This window comes from Coregonus clupeaformis, chromosome 16 (assembly GCF_020615455.1).
Source record: "Coregonus clupeaformis isolate EN_2021a chromosome 16, ASM2061545v1, whole genome shotgun sequence".
Taxonomy (NCBI): domain Eukaryota; kingdom Metazoa; phylum Chordata; class Actinopteri; order Salmoniformes; family Salmonidae; genus Coregonus; species Coregonus clupeaformis.
Genome location: NC_059207.1, coordinates 2,575,848 through 2,602,279, shown reverse-complemented (window position 1 = coordinate 2,602,279; position 26,432 = coordinate 2,575,848). Strand labels below are relative to the sequence as shown.

General features: G+C 44.3%; 1 protein-coding gene across 1 annotated transcript; it reads left to right on the top strand.

Moving 5' to 3' along the window:
* Nucleotides 1-1,700: 1,700 nt before the first annotated feature.
* On the top strand, nt 1,701-26,432 carry LOC121572618 (matrix metalloproteinase-14). The gene is made up of 10 exons (XM_045225844.1): nt 1,701-2,126; nt 17,435-17,583; nt 17,995-18,117; nt 21,358-21,665; nt 22,267-22,428; nt 22,992-23,137; nt 23,336-23,474; nt 23,668-23,818; nt 23,959-24,074; nt 24,555-26,432. The coding sequence occupies exons 1-10, from the start codon at nt 2,031-2,033 to the stop codon at nt 24,875-24,877; spliced, it is 1,713 nt and encodes a 570-aa protein (XP_045081779.1). The 5' UTR covers nt 1,701-2,030; the 3' UTR covers nt 24,878-26,432.

Below are 26,432 nucleotides of genomic sequence, written 5' to 3'. Positions count from 1 at the left end.
GTGGTAGATCTAGGCTTGCTTGAGAGGGTAAGATATGTTGAGGAAGGAGTAGATTCAGTTGTAAGTTAACATTTAAGAACACAATACTATGTTTCTTGAATATATTCACAGATGGATCTAAGGACCCTAAAACAGGGAGGACAGGAGCAGCTTTTAGTGTTCCTGAGTTTAAGGTGGCAGTGACGAAAAGAGCAACAGATCATTTATCTGTTTACACAATGGAGATGTTGGCCATACTATTGGCTGCAGAGTGGGTGGAGGAGGTGAGGCCATACAGGGTAGACATCTGCTCTGACTCCTTGTGCAGCACTGATGAGCTTAAATTAATGTGTGTCTCAGAGCAGACAGGATGTATTGTATGAGGTTTTGCAGTGTTTGTATATGTAGTAGTGTGATGTTGTTCCCCTAGATTATGCACCAAGTTGCACACAAGGACAGGTCAAGAGGTAATAATTCAATGTGTTTTCTTTATTTAATTACAGCTGCATAGCTAATGTTATTTTTTGGTGTACACACATTTTTATATATCTATATTGTAAATACACCTAATTGTAAAAGTTTTGTATATTTTGGTTTGGTCCCATCGCGGGTTATCTGTACTTACTCTTATTGTTTAATTTTGCCTGACCTTCAACTAGCAAGGTATGTTGTCCTTGGCGCCGTAATTTGTCAATATAAAACTGTGGTAAAGTTACACAAAGTGCTGTTACGCAACTATAGGTTTGGTTACAATGTGGACAATATAAATAATTATGTTAACAACTTTCACCGAGCTCGCTAACTAGGGTACCTATTGTAACTCTGGATAAGAGCGTCTGCTAAATGACGTAAATGTAACTCGGGAGTATTTCTATGTGCTCACGCAGGTGCCCGAGAGTTGTGACTGCACCAAGGGCTAACATATTGTGTGTTGTCTCTTCGTGTGCAGGTCGAATACAAATTATCCAACCATCTGAATTCCAGTTATGGCAGTGTCCTAATTAAAAGTACACAACGCAGAACGAACCACGCTACATATAGGGTGAAACAGATGGGGGTATTTGTGATGTTCCTCTGGGTACCAGCTCATGTGGGAGTAGAGGGGAATGAGGAAGTGGATATTATTGCCAAGCAAGCTCTTAAACATCCTATGTTGAGATGGAATTGTCAATCAGTAAAGCACAAACCAAGGGATTAATAAGAACAGTGGTTAAAAAACAAGTGGCAAGAGTTGTGGAACAGGGACAGTAAGGGAAGACATATGTATAAGATCCAGGAAAATGTGGGGGGAGGTCCTCAGGCCGAGAGAGAAGGGAGACAAGTGTAGTCACAAGGCTGAGACTGGGACACACAAGGCTAAATATTACATTGAAAGTGGTGGGGAAACATCCTACTGGGAGGTGTGATCATTGTCGGGAGGAGATGGAGACAGTGGAACATGTTCTATTTCAGTGCCAGAAATATGTGAGAGAAAGGGAGCGATTGTTATTAGATGTTAGGAGTAATGGGGTTGAAGAGCCAGGATTAAGTGAACTGCTGGGGAAATCTTCAGGGGATGTAGTATTTAATTATGTATTTCGTTTCCTTAGGGAGACGAGATTATTGGCTAGGATTTAGACCTTCCCTGTCTCTGGTCCACACTCCAGTCCAGTTGGTGGCGGTAATGCACCTTAAAGTTGGTTGCCAACCGCCATATAAAATCCACAGAAGAAGAAGAAGAACATAATTTGGGGGGACAAAGGAGAGAGGAACTATGAAGCGCTGAGATTGCAGCGATTTCCCCCCCAACATCTGGACTTGAGTTTTTGAACAGATTTGTAGGATATTTTTTTACATGTATTTATGATTTTTGCTACCACAAAGGATTTGTTGTGCAGAACTTGAAGTGTTGCAAGAAAGTATCCATGAGGACAGATTAGTGGCATATTGTTTTGTTTTTTAAAGATCATCCCGACGGATTATAATTGATAACGTGGAAAACCAATAGAAGCAATCCCGTTGTGAGGTTGTCTATATCTCCTCTTTTTTGGGTAACTCGCACATATAGAGGAATGTTACCCCGGCTTGAGAAGGTGATCCAAATCCTGACGCTGACGTGCGGACTGTTCTTTGGAGTTGTATCAACGGAAAACGAAGTAAAAGCTGAGGTAAATCATTACGACAACATGCATAAACTCAGAAACTCTTTAAAAACTCTCTGAAAGTATAATAAGACAGACATTGCTTAAGGTTTATACGAGAAACATGGGAGTATATAACTACTATGTGTTATTGCCAATAGTGTCTACAGTTTCTGTACCAATCTTCATAATTGGCACTATTTTCATGATGGGGTGGTATGATCTCTAAATTGAGGGCAATTGAGAGGCAAGGTTAAAACCAGTGAAAATGTCAGTAGAATCTGAAAAAGAGATGAAACTGCAAATAATAGTTAGAAAAATAACATGACTCTAATTGTGGTTTAAAAGAGGGAGAAGTGAGAGGGTTGGGGGGAGTACAGAGTTGTGAAAACTTAAGTCAGCTGCTTTGTTCTAAGAAACTGGGGCTGTGGTGTGGGGGGGTAATGGTTTTCATCTGTACTGACTTATGGTAGAGAGAGACTGGAGAGGAAGCTGTTCTCTCTTTTAGCAAACTGGACATGAAGACTCTGTCTGGAGCAACAGAGGCATCATACCCATTGTAACTGATGGGGCACTACTAAATTATAGCCTACACAAACACTATATTTTGTCACACTATATTGTATCATGGTGTCCCTTCAAAATTATTAGGTGACATGATGCCTCTTGCCTGGGGTAATTCTAGATCTGTTCTTCAGGAATTCCAGATCTCTCTTATCTATCCATCACAGTGTGCTTTTGGATACATCCAAAACCATCAAGAATAACCAATATTAGCCATGACTGAAATAACCAAGTCAAAGGTATCCAATGGTGCTCATGCATTTCTCCTAGTCTTTTCAGTGTTGGCCCTCCCTGGCCTACACCTAGAGGTTGTTCTTACTAAGAAAGACAGGATGCTTGGAGGAACTCAGGTCCTGACTCAGTGACCACAAACAGCTGGTGTCTGAGTCAGCCAGACATGATGGACGTCCGAAATGCCACCCTATTCTTTATGTAGTCAGCCAGACATGGTCAACCAGTCAGAAATGCCTGGGAAACTGTCCGTTTTCGAGGCCACAGGTTAGTGGACCAATCAATACAACATCTATAACCCTGTGATAATAGCGTAATAACTGCACACACAACACTGAGACAGTAATAAAGCATACACAGTGTCACAATAAGACTGCAGATGTTGATGCTGGGTCCATGACAGATCTAGGATCCGTTTACCCATCCCAAATCCTACCCATAATGCCACCCAAAGGCCCATACAATTTGCCCATGCTCCTACGGGAGTAGGCAGATTACCCAACTCCAAATCCCAAGGAATGCCATAAGCAAGATATGAAAAGATCTGACCCTGGAACAGCAGTTGAGGGCAACTTCTACCTACTCTGCTCATGTGCGCCCATAGCAGCCATGATGGAAGATGGGATTATCACTAATTACCGGTTTCTGGCTTACATCACCTGTGTGTAGTACACTGTATGTAACGGTAACCTATGATAAACACGATGTCTGTTGTGTGGGAGGGATAAAAGAACAGAGTGCGAGAGTGAGGAATAGGCTAAGTAATGGATAGGGTTGAGACGAGATGATGGGATGTTGATTTTATGCTGACAAATACCGATTTACGGTATGAAAGCACAGAACTAAGTAGGAGTGGAATTTTCTGACATTCCTTTTAGTGATTTAGTATTAAGTCACTGCCGGCTGAGTCCAACTTGATAGGCCAGGGAGGCTAAGCCTACAATTTCACTTAAAGCTGTGATGAGTGAGGAGAATGGCTAAGCAAATATTCACAGTCATAGGGCTCTCTTAAGATCGGCCTGTGCTTTTTTAAATGGGATATCAACAAAAAGAGATACATCGCAAAATATCCCTTTACTCTATATATGTACAATACTTTGTGCACATACTATAAATCCAATAAAAAACCCTCCCTTAATTTAGATTTATTCACTTTTATTTACAAAAACACCTTGTCTCACATTTATAAAATTGCTGGTTGGACTTTATCTTAGCCAAAGGAAGTGGAAAGAAATGAAAATGAGACGATCCATTTCACAGATCTCCACAACATATCTGTCTGAATCTGAAAGTCCTTGAAGTTTTCTTCAAACACGATAACAGCAGACATCTGGAGGCAAGGTGACTAGTGTGTCTTGGGATCACAGGGAGGGAGGAGATCATGCCAGGGGTCCAATTCCATGGGGGTTGGGCCCATATAAATATAAATACTAGAATGGGAATACATTCTCAAACCACATTGTGGGTACCATAGAAATAGAATGAATAGTTTTATTTCTATGATCGGTATACTCAATATTGCTGCCGATCCACCCATCACAGAGCATTCACTTGAATGGGAATGTCTGCTCTAGTAATTATATTTCTATGGTTAGGCCTTCCCTCTAGCTCCTGAGGAGTCTGGGTTGTTTTTGTATGGTGGAAGCACACTGTTGGAAAAGTGCTGGTGCATGCTGTTCTACAAGTGCTTGCTGTCACTTAAAAATGTTCAGGCAGGAAAAGATTCAGTTCATCTGATCTGCCACAGCGCAAACAAACCAACCGATGGATGTCTATGGAGAGATGGTGTGTTTATCCATTCCACTCAAGTGCTATCCCTGCAGTTTTCATCCTAGAATCCAGTATTTGTATAACAGTAAACATAGGATTTAGCCTTCGTGACCCAGATGATTAAGGGATGTGTAACTTTCCCTTTGAAGACAATTCGATATGTATCTAGATACATGGGCTCCAATATGATACAGGAACAATATGTTTTGGTGTGATTCGGTTTGATTAGAGAATGAATCAATTCGATGCGATACAATTCGATGCATAAACACAGTAATTTTCCATTCTAAATTAAAATCTGTTGCTAATATGAGCTGGGCCTTTCTGAGCTGGATCTGTCTGAGCTGACTTTTGTGTGCCTGTGTGTGTGAAATATGTCTATGTCTATGGTGTACAGTATAGGCACCTGAGCTGAGCCATAACGAAAACTGGGAATCTACCCCCCCCCCAATCACCCCAAATTAATGTGTCCGTTTTGCAGATTAAAAGTATTAGAGCTCGTAATGTATCAATATTTATCTTTCAAAATTAGCTATGACATAGCCAATATAGCACAACTTTGTGTAACCCCCGTTTTCACCCCCGTCTCATAATCGAATGGTTTAGACTGTTTGGAAGTTGATGGACTCGGAGTGAGTTGCTCTTCTTATCCTGCTTCGACCATGAAGTGCAGGTTAAAAAAAAAGGGTAGACGTGCCAGATCAGGAATAGGCCCACCTCTCGTTGGTCGGAGCACGCAAAACTGCGCACAGCAAGCAGTTTGACTAGGCTACTGATATTGCCTGGGGTTCTTTGGCATGCAAAGTGACTTGTAGATCAATGACTGTCAACATAATTACATGCTTAGTTCGACACTGAAGGAGAGAGAGGATGCAGTTGTCACAAAATATGAGAGGTATTTTCGGAAGGTAGAAAGAAATGTGAATAGCCGATTCTTAATGTTTTAATCGATTTTCTGACGGGTGCATGCTACATTTGGATCGGTTTGGGGTCCCCCGGACCTATACACTCATATCTTAAACATTTAACCAGGGACCGATGCATATCGGTGAATCGTTACATCCATATATGAACCCAAGTTGGAAATTGAGGCTCATAAACTGGCATTGAAACAATATGTGTATAGGACACCTAAGGTTGTGTTGTGTGTTATTGTGTAGACTGGAGCCATGTGCAAGCTAGCATCCACTGTTGACTCGGCCTACTTCGCCACTTGAGGGGTAGGCTTGATAGTAGCCAAGTGTATTATTATGTTATAAATGGACGTTCCTTTAGCATAGAACTCAGGTATCCTGCATTGTATTAAGCGTGTATATACAGTAACAGTACTTTAGTTAGCATTAGCATGTAGCGCTGGTTCAGGTGTAAATGGGTCAGAGACGTGGGACGCCACGCTAGCAGGCCAGGGAGGCTAATGTGTGTCTCAGACTGAGCCGCTCATGACCAAACTCTGGTCTCTGTTTTTTCCGTTGGCACCGTCCAACGGGAACAACTGACTCAGTCTACTCTTTCTACCTCAATTTAAAATGAAACATTAATACTCATGTCCCCTATTTTCGGACCCTTTTTTTACCCATTTTTTCTCACTTTCCTTCATTGTCGTTCCATACGTCAATCCCATTTAATGTTTTATTTTCCTTTTCTCTGTTTTTTTCTTCTCTCTCTCTCTCTCTCTCTCTCTCTCAGCGTCAGTGAACTATTAAAAAAGAGAGTCGGGAAAAGATACCACTAATTCCACTGCCTAAAGAAAACCAGATCCACTATGAAAGACGTGTGGACTGAGAGGGCTGAAGACAGCTCTTTTCAGTTTGCTTGAAACCCAAATATCTGCAGTATCTTCACACATGGCAGAATTGCTTCTAGCTAAATACCTTGTGGTAGGTTGCTATGCAGTTTATAGTCTACAGACACATTATTACATCACTAACTCAAATCAAATCACATTTTATTTGTCACATAAACGTGTTTAGCAGATGTTATTGCGGGTGTAGCGAAATGCTTGTGCTTCTAACAATTTCACAACATATACCCAATACACACAAATCTAAGTAAGGAATGGAATTTAAGAATACAGTTGAAGTCGGAAGTTTACATACACTTAGGTTGGAGTCATTAAAACCCGTTTTTCAACCACTCCACAAATTTCTTGTTGTCACGATCGTTTATAGACGGGACGGACCAAGGCGCAGCGTGATATGCATACAAGTTTATTTACGAATAAACGAAACGATACGTGAAGTCCAACGCAATGCAACACAACACAACACGGAACAAGATCCCACAACCCACTAGTGCCAATAGGCTGCCTAAGTATGGTCCCCAATCAGAGACAACGAGCTACAGCTGCCTCTGATTGGGAACCACACCGGCCAACATAGATCTACACATACTAGATCTAAACATAGAAAATCAACATAGCAAAACACAACACAGAAAATACACACCCTGACTCAACAAATACGAGTCCCTTGAGTCAGGGCGTGACACTTGTTAACAAACTATAGTTTTGGCAAGTCAGTTAGGACATTTACTTTGTGCATGACACAAGTAATTTTTCCAACAATTGTTTACAGACAGATTATTTCACTTATAATTCACTGTATCACAATTCCAGTGGGTCAGAAGTTTACATAGACTTAGTTGACTGTGCCTTTAAACAGCTTGGTAAATTCCAGAAAATGATGACATGGCTTTAGAAGCTTCTGATAGGCTAATTGACATCATTTGAGTCAATTGGAGGTGTACCTGTGGATGTATTTCAAGGCCTACCTTCAAACCCAGTGCCTCTTTGCTTGACATCATGGGAACATCAAAAGAAATCAGCCAAGACCTCAGAAAAACAATTGTAGACCTCCACAAGTCTGGTTCATCCTTGGGAGCAATTTCCAAATGCCTGAAGGTACCACGTTCATCTGTACAAACAATAGTACGCAAGTATAAACACCATGGGACCACACAGCCGTCATACCGCTAAGGAAGGAGACGCGTTCTGTTTCCTAGAGATGAACGTACTTTGGTGCGAAAAGTGCAAATCAATCCCAGAAAAACAGCAAAGGACCTTGTGAAGATGCTGGAGGAAACAGGTACAAAGGTATCTATATCCACAGTAAAACAAGTCCTGTATCGACACAACCTGAAAGGCTGCTCAGCAAGGAAGAAGCCAATGCTCCAAAATCTCCATAAAAAAGCCAGACTACGGTTTGCAACTGCACATGGGGACAAAGATCATACTTTTTGGAGATATGTCCTCTGATCTGATGAAACAAAAATAGAACTGTTTGGCCATAATGACCATCGTTATGTTTGGAGGGAAAAGGGGGTGGCTTGCAAGCTGAAGAACACCATCCCAACCGTGAAGCACGGGGGTGGCAGCATCATGCTGTGGGGGTGCTTTGCTGCAGGAGGGACTGGTGCACTTCACAAAATAGATGGCATCATGAGGAAGGAAAATTATGTGGATGTATTGAAGCAACATCTCAAGACATCAGTCAGGAAGTTAAAGCTTGGTCGCAAATGTGTCTTCCAAATGGACAATGACCCCAAGCATACTTCCAAAGTTGTGGCAAAATGGCTTAAGGACAACAAAGTCAAGGTATTGGAGTGGCCATCACAAAGCCCTGACCTCAATCCTATAGAACATTTGTGGGCAGAACTGAAAAAGCATGTGCGAGCAAGGAGGCCTACAAACCTGGGCCAAAATTCACCCAACTTATTGTGGGAAGCTTGTGGAAGGCTACCCGAAACGTTTGACCCAATTTAAACGCAATGCTACCAAATACTAATTGAGTGTATGTAAACTTCTGACCCACTGGGAATGTGATGAAATAAATAAAAGCTGAAATAAATCATTCTCTCTACTATTATTCTGACATTTCACATTTTAAAAATAAAGTGGTAATCCTAACTGACCTAAGACAGGGAATTTTTACTATGATTAAATGTCAGGAATTGTGAAAAACGGAGTTTGTATTTGGCTAAGGTGTATGTAAACTTCCGACTTCAACTGTATATACATACAGTGGGGAAAAAAAGTATTTAGTCAGCCACCAATTGTGCAAGTTATCCCACTTAAAAAGATGAGAGAGGCCTGTAATTTTCATCATAGGTACACGTCAACTATGACAGACAAAATGAGAAAAAAAAATCCAGAAAATCACATTGTAGGATTTTTAATGAATTTATTGGCAAATGATGGTGGAAAATAAGTATTTGGTCAATAACAAAAGTTTCTCAATACTTTGTTATATACCCTTTGTTGGCAATGACACAGGTCAAACGTTTTCTGTAAGTCTTCACAAGGTTTTCACACACTGTTGCTTGTATTTTGGCCCATTCCTCCATGCAGATCTCCTCTAGAGCAGTGATGTTTTGGGGCTGTCGCTGGGCAACACAGACTTTCAACTCCCTCCAAAGATTTTCTATGGGGTTGAGATCTGGAGACTGGCTAGGCCACTCCAGGACCTTGAAATGCTTCTTACGAAGCCACTCCTTCGTTGCCCGGGCGGTGTGTTTGGGATCATTGTCATGCTGAAAGACCCAGCCACGTTTCATCTTCAATGCCCTTGCTGATGGAAGGAGGTTTTCACTCAAAATCTCAAGATACATGGCCCCATTCATTCTTTCCTTTACACGGATCAGTCGTCCTGGTCCCTTTGCAGAAAAACAGCCCAAAAGCATGATGTTTCCACCCCCATGCTTCACAGTAGGTATGGTGTTCTTTGGATGCAACTCAGCATTCTTTGTCCTCCAAACATGACGAGTTGAGTTTTTACCAAAAAGTTATATTTTGGTTTCATCTGACCATATGACATTCTCCCAATCCTCTTCTGGATCATCCAAATGCACTTCAGACGGGCCTGGACATGTACTGGCTTAAGCAGGGGGACACGTCTCGCACTGCAGGATTTGAGTCCCTGGCGGCGTAGTGTGTTACTGATGGTAGGCTTTGTTACTTTGGTCCCAGCTCTCTGCAGGTCATTCACTAGGTCCCCCCGTGTGCTCACCGTTCTTGTGATCATTTTGACCCCACGGGGTGAGATCTTGCGTGGAGCCCCAGATTGAGGGAGATTATCAGTGGTCTTGTATGTCTTCCATTTCCTAATAATTGCTCCCACAGTTGATTTCTTCAAACCAAGCTGCTTACCTATTGCAGATTCAGTCTTCCCAGCCTGGTGCAAGTCTACAATTTTGTTTCTGGTGTCCTTTGACAGCTCTTTGGTCTTGGCCATTGTGGAGTTTGGAGTGTGACTGTTTGAGGTTGTGGACAGGTGTCTTTTATACTGATAACAAGTTCAAACAGGTGCCATTAATACAGGTAACGAGTGGAGGACAGAGGAGCCTCTTAAAGAAGAAGTTACAGGTCTGTGAGAGCCAGAAATCTTGCTTGTTTGTAGGTGACCAAATACTTATTTTCCACCATAATTTGCAAATAAATTCATTAAAAATCCTACAATGGGATTTTCTGGATTTTTTTTCTCTCAATTGTCTGTCATAGTTGACGTGTACCTATGATGAAAATTACAGGCCTCTCTCATCTTTTTAAGTGGGAGAACTTGCACAATTGGTGGCTGACTAAATACTTTTTTTCCCCACTGTATATGGACAAGCAATGACAGAGCGGCATGGACTAAGATACAGTAGAATATTATAGAATACAGTATATACAGTTGAAGTCGGAAGTTTACATACAATTTACTGAATTAATACAATACATTTTTTTTCACTTCACTGTCACAGGGGGGCCGCTAAAATGTTTTGCTCACAAGGTGGGGGTGGGGTATGGATGTGGGTACACAGACCCACAAGTCACTGCGGCCCGTCACGAGTTCCGTTATTTTGTGGCCCCCACCCCAATCACAGTTGCCCATCCCTGGTAGTATACAGTAGGTGGTATACAGTAGGTAGTATACAGTAGGTAGTATACAGTAGGTAGTATACAGTAGGTGGTATACAGTAGGTAGTATACAGTAGGTACTAGTATATTATCAGGCCACTTTATGAGTGTCTGACCAATAGTGGCACCTGATCTGACTGTCATATGATGTGATGACATTATTAGTTACATCTGCATCACTATCTGCTGGTTTAAATTAATGACAGACATGTTACTAATGTTGGACCGGATCTATATTTGTCATCAATCTACTCATTAGATGTCTCTGTTGAAATGCATTTCCTTAGACTACATGAATCGCTGCAAATTGCGTAATTTATAGGGACTTCGTCTGTTTACTAAAACCGCAGTCACATGACCCTAAGCTATGACCACACACACATGGGTTTGCAGTTACCCCAAGGCTGGCAATAAGCGACGTAGAAGTCCTACTAAATAGAACCTTTGACTGGAACTGCTGCTGGGAGTTCCAGAGGAGAGGTGCATGTTGGGATAGCTGGCGTCGTCAGGGGGGATGTGAGGCTTTGGGAGATGGGGAGAGCAGAGGGTTGGGGGTTGAGTGGGGAGGAAAGAGAGAGAGGAGACCAAGAGGGGGGGAGAGAGAGAGAGAGAGAAGGAGAGAGAGAGGTAGACAGAGAGAAGGGGAGAGAGAGGGGGAGGGAGAGAAGGAGAACGAGTCTTCTCGGTGTGGGGGAAACTTTTCATCCTTACGGAGCTGAATGTTTTCACAGAGCCAGACGCGTCACCACAGTGGAGCCACAGCACACACTGGGAGCAGTCAGATAGAGAGAAGGAGGGAGATGGAGAGAGAGTGGGAGCTTGGAGGGAGTTAGATATACAGACATGGAGAGAGGTTGTTGGAGGTGGGGACCAGATGGATTGATAGAGTGTGTAGGTCTTGCTGAAAGAGGGTGCCGGTTACAGTACAGACATGAGTTTACCTCACTCTGCAGCCTAGCCTATAACTGAACCTTGTTTTCACCCTGTCTGCTGTGGCTGGGTGTGGTAATATCTCTGCCCAGGTACAAGCCAGCCGTTTCCTCACTCATTTAAATTCAACTCTTCTCTATATTAAAAAAGACCTCTCCACTAAAACGACATGAGAGAGAGACATTCTAGGAAAGAGGAAGGATGACTATATTCACCCAACTAACTATAAAATGTATACAATTACATAGACATACAGGGTTGGGGGTTTTAAGAGAAAAGGAGAGAGAGCGAGAGATGGAATAAGGTAGAGAGAGAGGGTTGGGGTTTTCTGGGATTACAGAAGAATTCTGTGTAATTCCACTGACTGAATTTGTGGTAAAGATTGAGACATTCACTGACTGCCTGTCTGTGCAGCACACACAAACACACACACTCATCTTGTCTCTCACCAACACACATAAACAAACTTGTCCATGATGTTTGATGACATTACATTGGACTAGAATGAATAATCGCCATTAGGTTGATGTTTGTCTGAGTCTCTCTCTCTCTCTCTCTCTCTCTCTCTCTCTCTCTCTCTCTCTCTCTCGTCTCTTCTTCTCTTCTCTCTCTGTCGTCTTTCTCTCTCTCTCTCTCTCTCTCTCTCTCTCTCTCTCTCTCTCTCTCTCTCTCTCACAGAGAGACTGTTGCACTGATCCAGTCAGTTTGTAGCTTTAGACTAAGGCCAGAGGCTTAAGCAGCTCTGCATGACTGCTCTTGTATTTGAGAGAGAGATAGGTGAAAGTTTAGCACTTCACTTTGGTCGAAATTTGACTGAAACGCTATACCCAGCTAGCGCATAACGTTCTGAGAACCATGTTTCTTACAGCTTGGTGAGAGCGTGGTTGTCCTATGGTTATTTTGCATACAACCTTTTTACAACTTTCTGGGAATGGTGCAGGATCGTCTCTAAGCTATATTTAATCTAGTTAAGTATGATCTTACCTGGTTAAAAGCCTCACTACCACTACTCAGATGCGGTCCCGTGTGGCTCAGTTGATAGAGCATGGGCTTTGCAACGCCAGGGTTGTGGATTCGATTCCCATTGGGAAAAAGATAAGAGCCTCTGCTAAATCACTAAAATGTCAAATGAATCATAGATGTTGTTAGTACAGTTGTCTCTCCCTCTCCCTCTACATGTTGGGTCTGCTAAGCCCACATCTATTTTCTATGAGCCCCCATGGTTCTGACAGAGAATAGAAGATGGCGTAGCAGTGTGGTCGTGAATTGTGTTGTGTCCTCGTGTAAATAGGCAGTTCTTTTGTCTTTTTTTTTTGTATATATTTTCTCTCTCTCATTTCCCATCCTTTAACCAAATATACTTTCCTGCAACCCGCCTCACCCAATGTGGAACGGATTCTATTATTTCTTTATTTTTATCAAGAACCTACGGCTAAAACTAGCCAGCTAACTAGCTACCTGCTATTAGCCACCGTTAGCGGTCTTCACTACTGTCCGTGGCCTGCACTACCTACCAGCCAGCTCTAGCCTGGACAAATATCGGTCTGCACAGCGTGCTATCGACCCAGAGCATATCGGATTTTCTGACGGAATCACTGAATCACTGGACCTTAACACAGGATCATCGCAACTAGCTAGCTGCAACCGAATGGCTGTTGTTGGCTAATTCACCACTTGTCCCGATGCACCAGTTAGCCTTGAGCTAGCCTCGAACCAGACCCATCTCCCGGCTATTGCTGTTCACTGGACCTTATGATCACTCAGCTACACAGCTGATGCCTGCTGGACTGTTCCTTTACACGGTACCCTATCCTTTTTATCTGTTTAGCCTCAGCCCAAACTTTCGCCGCCATTACCAGTTGTTGTCTTAGCCCTCTCGAATAACACCTGTGATTGCGTTATGCCTCTCTCCCATGTCAATATGCCTAGCCTATTGCTGTTTGGTCTAGTTCTTATTGTACTATTTCACTGTAGAACCTCCAGTCCCGCTCAACCAGCCTCAGAGAGCTCCTTTGTCCCACCCCCCCATACACACGGAGACCGGCTCAATCAGTACCTCTAGTGATGCTACCTCTTTCATCGTTACCCAATGCTTAGGTGTACCTCTACTGTACTCATATCCTTCCATATCCTTGTCTGTACATAATGCCCTGAATCTATTCTACAACGCCCTGAAATCTGCCCCTTTTATTATCTGTACCCAACGCACTAGAAGACCAGTTCTTAAAGCCTTTAGCCGTATCCTTATTCTATTCCTCCTCTGTTCCTCTGGTGATGTAGAGGTTAACCCAGGCCCTGTAGCCCCCAGTATCACTCCTACTCCCCAGGCGCTATCATTTGTTGACTTCTGTAACCGTAAAAGCCTTGGATTCTTGCATGTCAACATCAGAAGCCTCCTCCCCAAGTTGGAGTTATTCACTGCGTTAGCACACTCTGCCAACCCTGATGTTCTAGCAGTGTCTGAATCATGGCTTAGGAAGGCCGCCAAAAATTCAGAAATGTCCATCCCGAATTACAACATTTTCCATCTAGATAGAACTGCCAAAGGGGACGGAGTTGCAATCTACTGTAGAGAGAGCCTGCAGAGCTCTATCATACTATCCAGGTCTGTGCCCAAACAGTTTGAGCTTCTACTTCTAAAAATCCACCTTTCCAGAAATAAGTCTCTCACTGTTGCCGCTTGCTACAGACCCCCCTCAGCCCCCAGTTGTGCCCTGGACACCATATGTGAATTGTTTGCCCACCATCTATCCTCTGAGTTCGTACTGCTTGGTGACCTAAACTGGGAAATACTTAACACCCCGGCCGTCCTACAATCTAAACTAGATGCCCTCAATCTCACACAAATTATCAAGGAACCTACCAGGTACAACCCTAAATCCGTAAAAATGGGCACCCTCATAGATATCATCCTGACTAATTTACCCTCTAAATACACCTCCGCTGTCTTCAACCAGGATCTCAGCGATCACTGCCTCATTGCCTGCGTCCGTAATGGGTCCGCGGTCAAACGACCACCCCTCATCACTGTCAAACGCTCCCTATAACACTTCAGCGAGCAGACCTTTCTAATTGACCTGGCCCGGGTATCCTGGCTGGATATTGACCTCATTCCGTCAGTAGAGGATGCCTGGATGTTCTTCAAAAGTGCTTTCCTCTCCATCTTAAATAAGCATGCCCCATTCAAAAAATTCAGAACTAAGAACAGATATAGCCCCTGGTTCACCTCAGACTTGACTGCCCTTGACCAGCACAAGAACATCCTGTGGCGTACTGCATTAGCATCGAACAGCTCCCGCGATATGCAACTTTTCAGGGAAGTCAGGAACCAATATACACAATCAGTTAGGAAAGCAAAGGCTAGCTTTTTCAAACAGAAATTTGCATCCTGTAGCACTAACTCCAAAAAGTTTTGGGACACTGTAAAGTCCATGGGGAATAAGAGCACCTCCTCCCAGCTACCCACTGCACTGAGGCTAGGAAACACTGTCACCACCGATAAATCTACAATAATGGAGAATTTCAATAAGCATTTTGCTACGGCTAGCCATGCTTTCCACCTGGCTACCCCTACCCCGGCCACCAGCTCTGCACCCTCCGCTGCAAATTACTGTGCAGCAGTCTTCATCGACCTGGCCAAGGCTTTTGACTCTGTCAATCACCGCATTCTTATTGGCAGACTAAATAGCCTTGGTTTCTCAAATGATTGCCTCGCCTGGTTCACCAACTACTTCTCAGATAGAGTTCAATGTGTCAAATCGGAAGGCCTGTTGTCTGGACCTCTGGCAGTCTCTATGGGGGTGCCACAGGGTTCAATTCTCGGGCCGACGCTATTCTCTGTGTATATCATGATGTCGCTCTTGCTGCTGGTGACTCTCAGATCCACCTCTACGCAGACGACACCATTTTGTATACATCTGGCCCTTCATTGGACACTTTGTTAACAAACCTCCAAACGAGCTTCAATGCCATACAACACTCCTTCCGTGGCCTCCAACTGCTCTTAAACGCTAGTAAAACTAAATGCATGCTCTTCAATCGAACGCTGCTTGCACCCGCCCGCACGACTAGAATCACTACTCTCGGCGGGTCTGTCTTAGAATATGTGGACAACTACAAATACCTAGGTGTCTGGTTAGACCGTAAACTCTCCTTCCAGGCTCACATGAAGCATCTCCAATCCAAAGTTAAATCTAGAATCGGCTTCCTATTTCGCAACAAAGCCTCCTTCACTCATGCTGCTAAACATGCTCTCGTAAAACTGACTATCCTACCGATCCTTGACTTCGGCGATGTCATTTACAAAATAGCCTCCAACACTCTACTCAGCAAATTGGATGTAGTCTATCACAGTGCCATCTGTTTTGTCACCAAAGCCCCATATACTACCCACCATTGTGACCTGTACGCTCTCGTTGGCTGGCCCTCACTATATATTCGTCGCCAAACCCACTGGCTCCAGGTCATCTATAAATCTCTTCTAGGCAAATCCCCGCCTTATCTTAGCTCATTGGTCAACATAGCAACACCCACCCGTAGTATGCGTTCCAGCAGGTATATCTCACTGGTCATCCCCAAAGCCAACACCTCCTTTGGCCGCCATTCCTTCCAGTTCTCTGCTGCAAATGACTGAAACGAACTGCAAAAATCTCTGAAGCTGGAGACACTTATCTCCCTCACTATCTTTAAGCATCAATTGTCAGAGCAGCTTACCGATCACTGCACCTGTACACAGCCCATCTGTAATTAGCCCACCCAACTACCTCATCCCCATATTGTTATTTACATTGTTATTTATTTTGCTCATTTGCATCCCAGTATCTCTATTTGCACATCATCTATCACTCCAGTGTTAATACTAAATTGTAATTATTTTGCACTATGGCCTATTTATTGCCTTACCTCCATAACTTACTACATTTGCACACACTGTATATAGATTTTCTATTGTGTTATTGACTGTACGTTTTTGTTTATTCCATATGTAACTCCGTGTTGTTGTTTTTATCGCACTGCTTTGCTTTATCTTGGCCAGGTCGCAGTTGTAAATGAGAACTTGTTCTCAACTGGCTTACCTGGTTAAATAAAGGTGAAATAAAAAATGTTCTGGGCATCCACGTCTAAGATGATATCAGTGTTATGGTTCTACTGTGATTTATTTGGCTCTATTCTCTTCCCTCATCTCGCCTTACTATCCCACAACAAAGTCACAGTTTCCTTTCATTATGCCCAGCATAAGCTAAGGAGCAAGTTTTTAATGTGTATAAATGGAATAACATTGCAGTAACTCTCTTGCAATAAAAATAGGTTTAAAAATAATAATTTTGTGTGTGTGTGTTCAGTCTGACCAATCTCTGTCTGTTTACTGTTGGAAGGAAGGGAGTGTGTGTGTGTTCCTGTTTTGGTTCAATGTCAGCTTTGCATCAGTTTATTCAAACACTGGATACTAAACTTCCATCCACCCACACATCTCTCTCTCGCTCGCTCGCTCTTTCTTTCTTTTTCAATCTCTCTGTCACCCTCACACACTCACCCATGCACGTTCAGACAAGCACTGTAAGTAGGCAAACAGGCACACCCACAGACACACACACACGTACACACAAAACATTATTTACAATGACATCCTGCTTCTCTCAGTTGACTGTATGGCAAATCATAGAATAGCCATGAATGGGTGGGTTTCTGTGTTGTTTCTAGCTGATGGAAATGGTGGGAAACTCCAGAGAGAAAGAGAGAGAGGAATGAGGGGAGAGAGAGAGAAAGAGAGAGAGCGATGTGTGAGTGTGTGTTGTGTATCTGTGTGTGTGTAGTGTGGGTGTGTTTGCCAATACTGTCTAAACCTTGCCATGTAACCATGTGTGAGTGTCCTTTTTCATCATTATCTTCAAAGACATTGTATTGTCCAGGGTCTAACCCTCTCTACCCTCCCCTCTCTCTATCCCAGGTGTGGCTTCAGCAGTATGGCTACCTGCCTCCAGGTGACGTCCGAGCCCAGGCTATCCGCTCCCCCAAGTCCATCAATACGGCCATCACAGCCATGCAGAAGTTCTACGGCCTCACCGTCACCGGATCTATGGACACCAACACCCTACAGTGAGTCCTGAGTGACCAGGACAAAGAAAGCAAATATTTCAGCGTTATTATAATAATAATAATATGCCATTTAGCAGACGCTTTTATCCAAAGCGACTTACAGTCATGTGCGCATACATTTTTACGTATGGGTGGTCCCGGGAATCGAACCCACTACCCTGGCGTTACAAGCGCCATATGCGCATAACTTATTGATAAAGATTCATGCTGTTGACTTGTTTTTAAAGCACATGTGAGAATTGTAGTCTCAGAATTGTATACAGAACAGCTAACCCACTTTAAGTGATATCAATTACCCCAGATGTGGTACTAAACCCATTTATAAGCGCTTTAATTATTTATTCAGAAATAGAGGTTGTACAGTTTGTAACATGGTAAAGGTAACAAACAGGTGTGTCTTGCTGTTGCCAGGGCGATGAAGCGGCCGCGTTGTGGCGTACCAGACAAGTTTGGTTCCGAGCTGAAGAGCAACCTGAGGAGGAAGCGATACGCCGTACAGGGACTGAAGTGGGACAAACAAGAGGTCACTTTCAGGTAAGACTGCACAGCTTTACTCCTACGACACACAGTTAATAAACTCAGCAAAAAAAGAAACGTCCTCTCACTGTCAACTGCGTTTATTTTCAGAAACTTGTATGAACATAACAAGACATAAACTGAACAAGTTCCACAGACATGGAATAATGTGTCCCTGAACAAAGGGGGGGGGTCAAAATCAAAAGTAACAGTCAGTATCGGGTGTGGCCACCAGCTGCATTAAGTACTGCAGTGCATCTCCTCATCATGGACTACACCAGATTTGCCAGTTCTTGCTGTGAGATGTTACCCCACTCTTCCACCAAGGCACCTGCAAGTTCCCGGACATTTCTGGGGGAATGGCCCTAGCCCTCACCCTCCGATCCAACAGTTCCCAGATGTGCTCAATGGGATTGAGATCTGGGCTCTTCGCTGGCCATGGCAGAACACTGACATCCCTGTCTTGCAGGAAATCACGCACAGAACGAGCAGTATGGCTGGTGGCATTGTCATGCTGGAGGGTCATGTCAGAATGAGCCAGCAGGAAGGGTACCACATGAGGGAGGAGGATGTCTTCCCTGTAACGCACAGCGTTGAGATTGCCTGCATGCAACAAACTCAGTCCATGATTTTCTCCCTCCAAATCGATCCCGCTCCAGAGTACAGGCCTCGGTGTAACGCTCATTCCTTGGACGATAAACGTGAATCTGACCATCACCCCTGGTGAGACAAAACCGTGACTCGTCAGTGAAGAGCACTTTTTGCCAGTCCTGTCTGGTCTAGCGACGGTGGGTTTGTGCCCATAGGCGACGTTGTTGCCGGTGATGTCTGGTGAGGACCTGCCTTACAACAGGCCTACAAGCCCTCAGTCCAGCCTCTTTCAGCCTATTGCGGACAGTCTGAGCACTGATGGAGGGATTGTGCGTTCCTGGTGTAACTCGGGCAGTTGTTGTTGCCATCCTGTACCTGTCCCGCAGGTGTGATGTTCGGATGTACCAATCCTGTGCAGGTGTTGTTACACGTGGTCTGCCACTGCAAGGACGATCAGCTGTCCGTCCTGTCTCCCTGTAGGGCTGTCTTAGGCGTCTCACAGTACGGACATTGCAATTTATTGCCCTGGCCACATCTGCAGTCCTCCTGCCTCCTTGCAGCATGCCTAAGGCACGTTCACGCATCTTTCTTTTGTGTTTTTCAGAGTCAGTAGAAAGGCCTCTTTAGTGTCCTAAGTTTTCATAACTGTGACCTTAATTGCCTACCGTCTGTAAGCTGTTAGTGTCTTAACGACCGTTCCACAGGTGCATGTTCATTAATTGTTTATGGTTCATTGAACAAGCATGGGAAACAGTGTTTAAACCTTTTACAATGAAGATCTGTGAAGTTATTAGGATTTTTACGAATTATCTTTGAAAGTTTATTTTTATGTACGCAATGAGTCTAATGTCCTCTTAAGCCTTTAAAGTGAACTTTTCACATATAAGAATTACACATACACTACAAATAACATATTTATCTCAAGTAACTTGTTAGATCTAATAGAATTCTTAAGGAATATTAATCAATCAAAATCATATTGAATCATATTGAGATTGCATCGAGCAAAGACTGCACAAAATTGCACATAAGAATGCAGAGCAAGAACCAATACACATTTTAGAAGATCCTTTTTTATTATATACACTGCTCAACAAAAATAAAGGGAACACTTAAACAACACATCCTAAATCTGAATGAATTAAATCATCTTATTAAATACTTTTTTCTTTACATAGTTGAATGTGCTGACAACAAAATCACACAAAAATTATCAATGGAAATCAAATGTATCAACCCATTGAGGTCTGGATTTGGAGTCACCCTCAAAATTAAAGTGGAAAACCACACTACAGGCTGATTCAACTTTGATGTAAAGTCCTTAAAACAAGTCAAAATGAGGCTCAGTAGTGTGTGTGGCCTCCATGTCCCTGTATGACCTCCCTACAACGCCTGGGGATGCTCCTGATGAGGTGGCTGATGGTCTCCTGAGGGATCTCCTCCCAGACCTGGACTAAAGCATCCGCCAACTCCTGGACAGTCTGTGGTGCAACGTGGCGTTGGTGGATGGAGCGAGACATGATGTCCCAGATGTGCTCAATTGGATTCAGGTCTGGGGAACGGGCGGGCCAGTCCATAGCATCAATGCCTTCCTCTTGCAGGAACTGCTGACACACTCCAGCCACATGAGGTCTAGCATTGTCTTGCATTAGGAGGAACCCAGGGCCAACCGCACCAGCATATGGTCTCACAAGGGGTCTGAGGATCTCATCTCAGTACCTAATGGCAGTCAGGCTACCTCTGGCGAGCACATGGAGGGCTGTGCGGCCCCCCAAAGAAATGCCACCCCACACCATGACTGACCCACCGCCAAACCGGTCATGCTGGAGGATGTTGCAGGCAGCAGAACGTTCTCCACGGCGTCTCCAGACTCTGTCACGTCTGTCACATGTGCTCAGTGTGAACCTGCTTTCATCTGTGAAGAGCACAGGGCGCCAGTGGCGAATTTGCCAATCTTGGTGTTCTCTGGCAAATGCCAAACGTCCTGCACGGTGTTGGGCTGTAAGCACAACCCCCCACCTGTGGACGTCGGGCCCCTCATACCACCCTCATGGAGTCTGTTTCTGACCGTTTGAGCAGACACATGCACATTTGTGGCCTGCTGGAGGTCATTTTGCAGGGCTCTGGCAGTGCTCCTCCTGCTCCTCCTTGCACAAAGGCGGAGGTAGCGGTCCTGCTGCTGGGTTGTTGCCCTCCTCGGCCTCCTCCACGTCTCCTGATGTACTGGCCTGTCTCCTGGTAGCGCCTCCATGCTCTGGACACTACGCTGACAGACACAGCAAACCTTCTTGCCACAGCTCGCATTGATGTGCCATCCTGGATGAGCTGCACTACCTGAGCCACTTGTGTGGGTTGTAGACTCCGTCTCATGCTACCACTAGAGTGAAAGCACCGCCAGCATTCAAAAGTGACCAAAACATCAGCCAGGAAGCATAGGAACTGAGAAGTGGTCTGTGGTCACCACCTGCAGAACCACTCCTTTATTGGGGGTGTCTTGCTAATTGCCTATAATTTCCACCTGTTGTCTATTCCATTTGCACAACAGCATTGACAACAACATTGACTTGGAGTTACATTGTATTGTTTAAGTGTTCCCTTTATTTTTTTGAGCAGTGTATAAACCTTTAAAACGTAAAATCTGCTATTTCCTCCCTGTCTCTCACCTAGCATACAGAACTACACCCCTAAGATAGGGGAGCACGCTACATACGAGGCTATCCGCCGGGCGTTTAAGGTGTGGGAGGCAGTCATCCCTCTCCGCTTCCGTGAGATCCCTTACAGCCACATCCGGGACAAGGTCGACAAGTACGCTGACATCATGCTCTCGTTCTCCGAGGGTTTCCATGGCGACAGCACGCCGTTTGATGGCGAGGGCGGCTTCCTGGCCCACGCGTACTTCCCCGGGAACGGGATAGGGGGCGACACGCACTTTGACAATGCCGAACCCTGGACTACCGGCTATGTCGACCAAGGGGGTAAGAGACAAGGGAGAAGGGGGAGGAGGGCGGAAGAGGAGAGAGGGGGAGGAAGGGGAGAGAGGGGGAGGAAGGGGAGAGAGGGGGAGGAAGGGGAGAAGGTGAGCAGGAAGGCTGGTGGGAGGAGCTATAGGAGGACGGGCTCATTAGAATGGCTGGAATGGAACGAATGGAACGGTGTCAAACACATGAAAACCACGTTTTACTCCGTTCCATTTATCCCATTCCAGCCATTACAATGAGCCCGTCCTCCTATAGCTCCCCCCACCAGCCTCCACTGAAGGTGAGAGATGATCAGAAAGAGGAGTGAGACCAGGGGAGAGAGGAGATGAGAAGCGAAGGAGAAGAAGCGTAGAGACTTACACAGGAGGTACAGGGAGTGGGAGCGAGTGAAAATAGACACCTGAGTGTTTTTCACTGGGTTGTCTGTAAGTTGGAATTCAGTCAGTCTGAATTATACAGTACTGTTAGGGCGTGTCTGTACTTTGTTTGGTGAACGTGCTACTTTTACTCTCTTTTCAAACTGTATTTTCCCTCTTTCCACCTGCTTCTTCCTCCTCTCTCTCTCCCTCTCTCTCCCTCTCTCTCTCTCCCTCTGCAGGTAATGATGTGTTCCTGGTTGCGGTCCATGAGTTGGGTCATGCCCTGGGTCTAGAACACTCCAACGACCCGTCTGCCATCATGGCTCCATTCTACCAGTGGATGGACACCGAGAACTTCCAGCTGCCTGATGACGATCGCCGCGGCATCCAGGCAATCTATGGTAAACTCCTACACTCTTAGAAAAAGGGTTCCGAAAGGGTTCTTTGGCTGTCCCCATAGGATAACCCTTTTTGATTCTAGGTAGAATCTTTTTTGGTTCCATGTAGAACTCTTTTGGGTTCCATCTAGAACCCTCTGTGGAAAGGGTTTACATGGAACTCAAAAGGGTGATACATGGAACCAAAAGGTTTCTAACTGGAACCAAAAATGGTTCTTCAAAGGGTTCTCCTACGGGGACAGCCAAACTCTTTTAGGTTCTAGATAGCACCTTTTTTTCAAAGAGTGTACTTTCATGGAATAATATGTGGTAGCAATGTTCTTAGAATGTTCTATCAATGTTCCTGGAATGTTATAGCAATGTTCCTGGAATGTTACAGCAATATTTAAAACAAACTGTCTCTTTATAATGATTCAGGAATGCTAAAAGGGCAGGAAGTTCTTATCTAGTTCACAGAATGAAGGACTTCACATTCATTTTGTCAACTCAGTTCCCACTCATTCTCTCTCAAGTCCACCTCTGGTTATCGTCTTTCCTCATTTTGTGTTGAATGTGTCCAACCACAGGGTCATCCGGAGCGCCACCTCCTCCCCCCCGTCCCCCCCGCCCCACCAGACCCTCCAAACCAGACCCCCCCGGACACGGACCAGATGTCTGTGAGGGACACTTCGACACCATCGCCATCCTCAGGGGGGAGATGTTTGTCTTTAAGGTAAGTATGGAACACATAAACTACTACATAGACTAACACATAAACACACTGAAATACATGGCACAGAAATACACACATATTGGCATAAATGCATTTACACCCACTGAGAAGGACTGAATGGCACATCAAGTCACTCAACTACCGAACCTATGTGTTTGTGTGTATGTACGGTACTATTTAAACACTATTCTGGTGCAGGATAAGTGGTTATGGCGTGTGCGGAACAACAAGGTGCTCCAGGGTTACCCCATGCCCATCGGTCACTTCTGGAAGGGACTACCACCAAACATCAACGCTGCCTATGAGAGGAACGATGGCAAATTTGTATTTTTCAAGGGTAGGTTCACTTCAATTGGCAATCTCTTTTTCCGTTTTTGCATGATGATTTTGCATTATCATTGATAAGCTCTTTTTAGTTACTGGTAGTCGTTCATTGTTTTGTTTGTATATCCTTTTCAGATCTGTGCGCTTATAGATGTTCTCTCCCCTCCTCCTCCTCCTTCCCTCCCCTCCCCTCTTCCTCCCTCCAGGTGACAAGTACTGGGTGTTCACAGAGTCCAGTATGGAGCAGGGTTATCCTAAGAGTCTGAAGGAGCTGGGCACAGGGCTGCCCAAAGACAAGCTGGACGCTGCCCTCTTCTACACTCCCACCGGACAGACATACTACTTCAGAGGGACCAAGTGAGTTGCCTTTCATCCTTCATTCCGTTCTTCATTTCTTTACTTTTTCTGTGTACCTTTCTATCCTTCCCTCTCTTCCTCTCTTCTGGTTGTTTTCCCTCTGTTGTCCCTCTCCATAACTGCCTCTCTCTGTCTGTCAGGTATTACCGTTTCAATGAAGAGTCCCAGACTGTGGACAGAGACTACCCCAAACCCATCAACACATGGCAGGGTGTCCCCGACAATATTAAGGCTGCCATCATGAGCGAAGAAGGATGTAAGTGTGTCAAAACGTGCATGTTAAAGTAGATGTTCGTTAGAGTGCCATTGAGCATTATATCAATTGAAAAGGATAAATATTACAGTGCTTTTGTGATGTTAGAGGAGGCTATCATAGACCACTGCAATTTCTGAAGGTAATGTATCATAATTAAGCAATAAGGCCCGAGGGGGTGTGGTATATGGCCAATATACCACGGCTAAGTTCTTAGGCACGACGCAACGCGGAGTGTCTGGACGCAGCCCGTGATATATTGGCCATATATCACAAGCCTCCGAGGTGCCTTATTGCTATTATAAACTGGTTACCAACTAAATTACAGCAGTTAAAATAAATATTTTGTCATACACATGGTATACGGTCTGATATACCACGGCTGTCAGCCAATCAGCATTCAGGGCTCGAACCACCCAGTGTATAATGACAGTTATATCTGACCTTTCATCCTCCCTCTCTCTTTTCTAACCTTCTCTCCAGCCTACACCTACTTCTACAAAGCCAACAAGTACTGGAAGTTCAACAACCAGCACATGAGGGTGGAGTCGGGCTACCCCAAGTCGGTGCTCAGCGAATGGATGGGCTGCGCGGGGGAGGAGCCTAAGAAGCGGGACGGCGAGGAGGAAGTGATCATCATCGAGGTGGAGGAGGCAGAAGGCGGGGCCACGGCTGCGGCCGTGGTGATCCCTCTCCTCCTATTGGTCTGCGTGGTCCTCACTCTGGGAGCCCTGCTGTTCTTCAGGAAGTACGGGACGCCACGACGTCTCCTCTACTGCCAGAGATCTCTACTGGACAAGGTCTAGAGACGAACTGAACGAATGAAGGATGGGCGCAGAGGGACAGAGAGAGAGAAAAAGAGAGACTGAATGAATTGAAAGATTTAAAGAAAAAGGGGTTTGGGAGGGTAAGGGTAAGGGTGAGGGTGAGGGTAAGGGTAAGGGTGAGGGTGAGGGTAAGGGTGAGTAAAGTAGGATGAAAGGAGTTGGGGTTTTAAAAGAGAAGGGGTAATGGAAGGGTTGATGGACATGGGGTTTGGTTGGTTGGTTTGTATACGCCCCAGAAGACGAGGGAGAGGGACAGGGAGGAGAGAGAGTCAATCAGGAAAGACAAATGTATGTTATCTATTTACATGTACAGCTTTGCAAGTTTAAAATTAGGAACAGGCCCCTACACAAATCACAGAGGAGGGAAATGATGAGATGACGATGATGATGATCAACATTCCATGTAGTTGCCACCCCATCTGCAATAAATCTACTATCACGTCTCCATGTGTCCCTCCCTCCCTCCATTCTATCCCTTCTCATTCTTCCTCTCCTACAATCTCCCTCCCATCTACTTGACGACTCCAGCTGAACTGCTGTCTGAATTACATTTTAAACCTTTATACAGGTACTTTGTTGTTTCATTTTTGGTTTCGCTCTAATTATGAAATCCAGGCCCGAACACAAACAAACAAACATCACTCTCTTCCTTTCTCCTATCACTGAGAGAAGATACTTTCCAGTCTCTCACTGTGCTCAAGCTAGCACCATGGTCTTAAAGTTGTGGTTCTATTGCGAGGAGCATGCTATGGGCACTACCCTCGCTCTAAAGAGGGGATAAAGGGGTAGTTGTGAAGGTGTTTTATTTGTACACCCCTCCTGCCTTAAGTCATAGTGAGAAAGGCTAAGGTCTTGTCATAGAGGGTCCAAGACAGTCTGTTTGTATCCTAAAAAAGGAGCATCCCCACCCAGTTCACAAATCTGAAATCGCACAGGCCCTTGGTACGGAGCCTGGTCTCAGTAAGCAGTCAAAATTGGATGGAATTAAAGTAGCCATTTTGGCTCAACAATAAAGCCAGTTTCAATATTACTCCATGGAAAAGCAGTGAAGTTTCATTTCATGTTACCCATTCCAAATACTAATGTATTATCGTATTTGTTATGTTTTTGTTACTATCATTGTTATAAATGTTGTTGTTATTATTATGACTATGGTTATTATTATTCTTGTTGTTCTCCAGGTGTAGTCGTACAGTAAATTGTGTTTGTTGTTTTTGTACATTGTCATTTCGAGTCCTGCTGGACAGAGACAATAACGTGACAATGATCATCAAAATGGCTCCCAAATTTCACATTTGAGTGGTGGACTTGGGCGAGTTTGAAAGTGTTTCCTTTTTTGAAACACTTATTCTCCCATTGCTTGGTTGGCATATAAGAACAATCAAACAAAACTATTTATAAGCAATTCTGATGATGCTTAATGTTTTTTAGTATTACACAAATTGAAAAATGAAGTAGAATTGTTTTAGTAATAACAATGATAATGGTAATGATATTTATAATGATAATGATATCAATAAAAAAGAGAATTAGA

Coding starts and splice junctions, on each gene's coding strand:
- LOC121572618 (XM_045225844.1), top strand. CDS start 2,031: ATGTTACCCCGGCTTGAGAAGGTGATCCAAATCCTGACGCTGACGTGC. Junction 23,475..23,667: donor CAAATTTGTATTTTTCAAGG/GTAGGTTCACTT, acceptor TCCTCCCTCCAG/GTGACAAGTACTGGGTGTTC. Junction 23,819..23,958: donor TACTACTTCAGAGGGACCAA/GTGAGTTGCCTT, acceptor TCTGTCTGTCAG/GTATTACCGTTTCAATGAAG.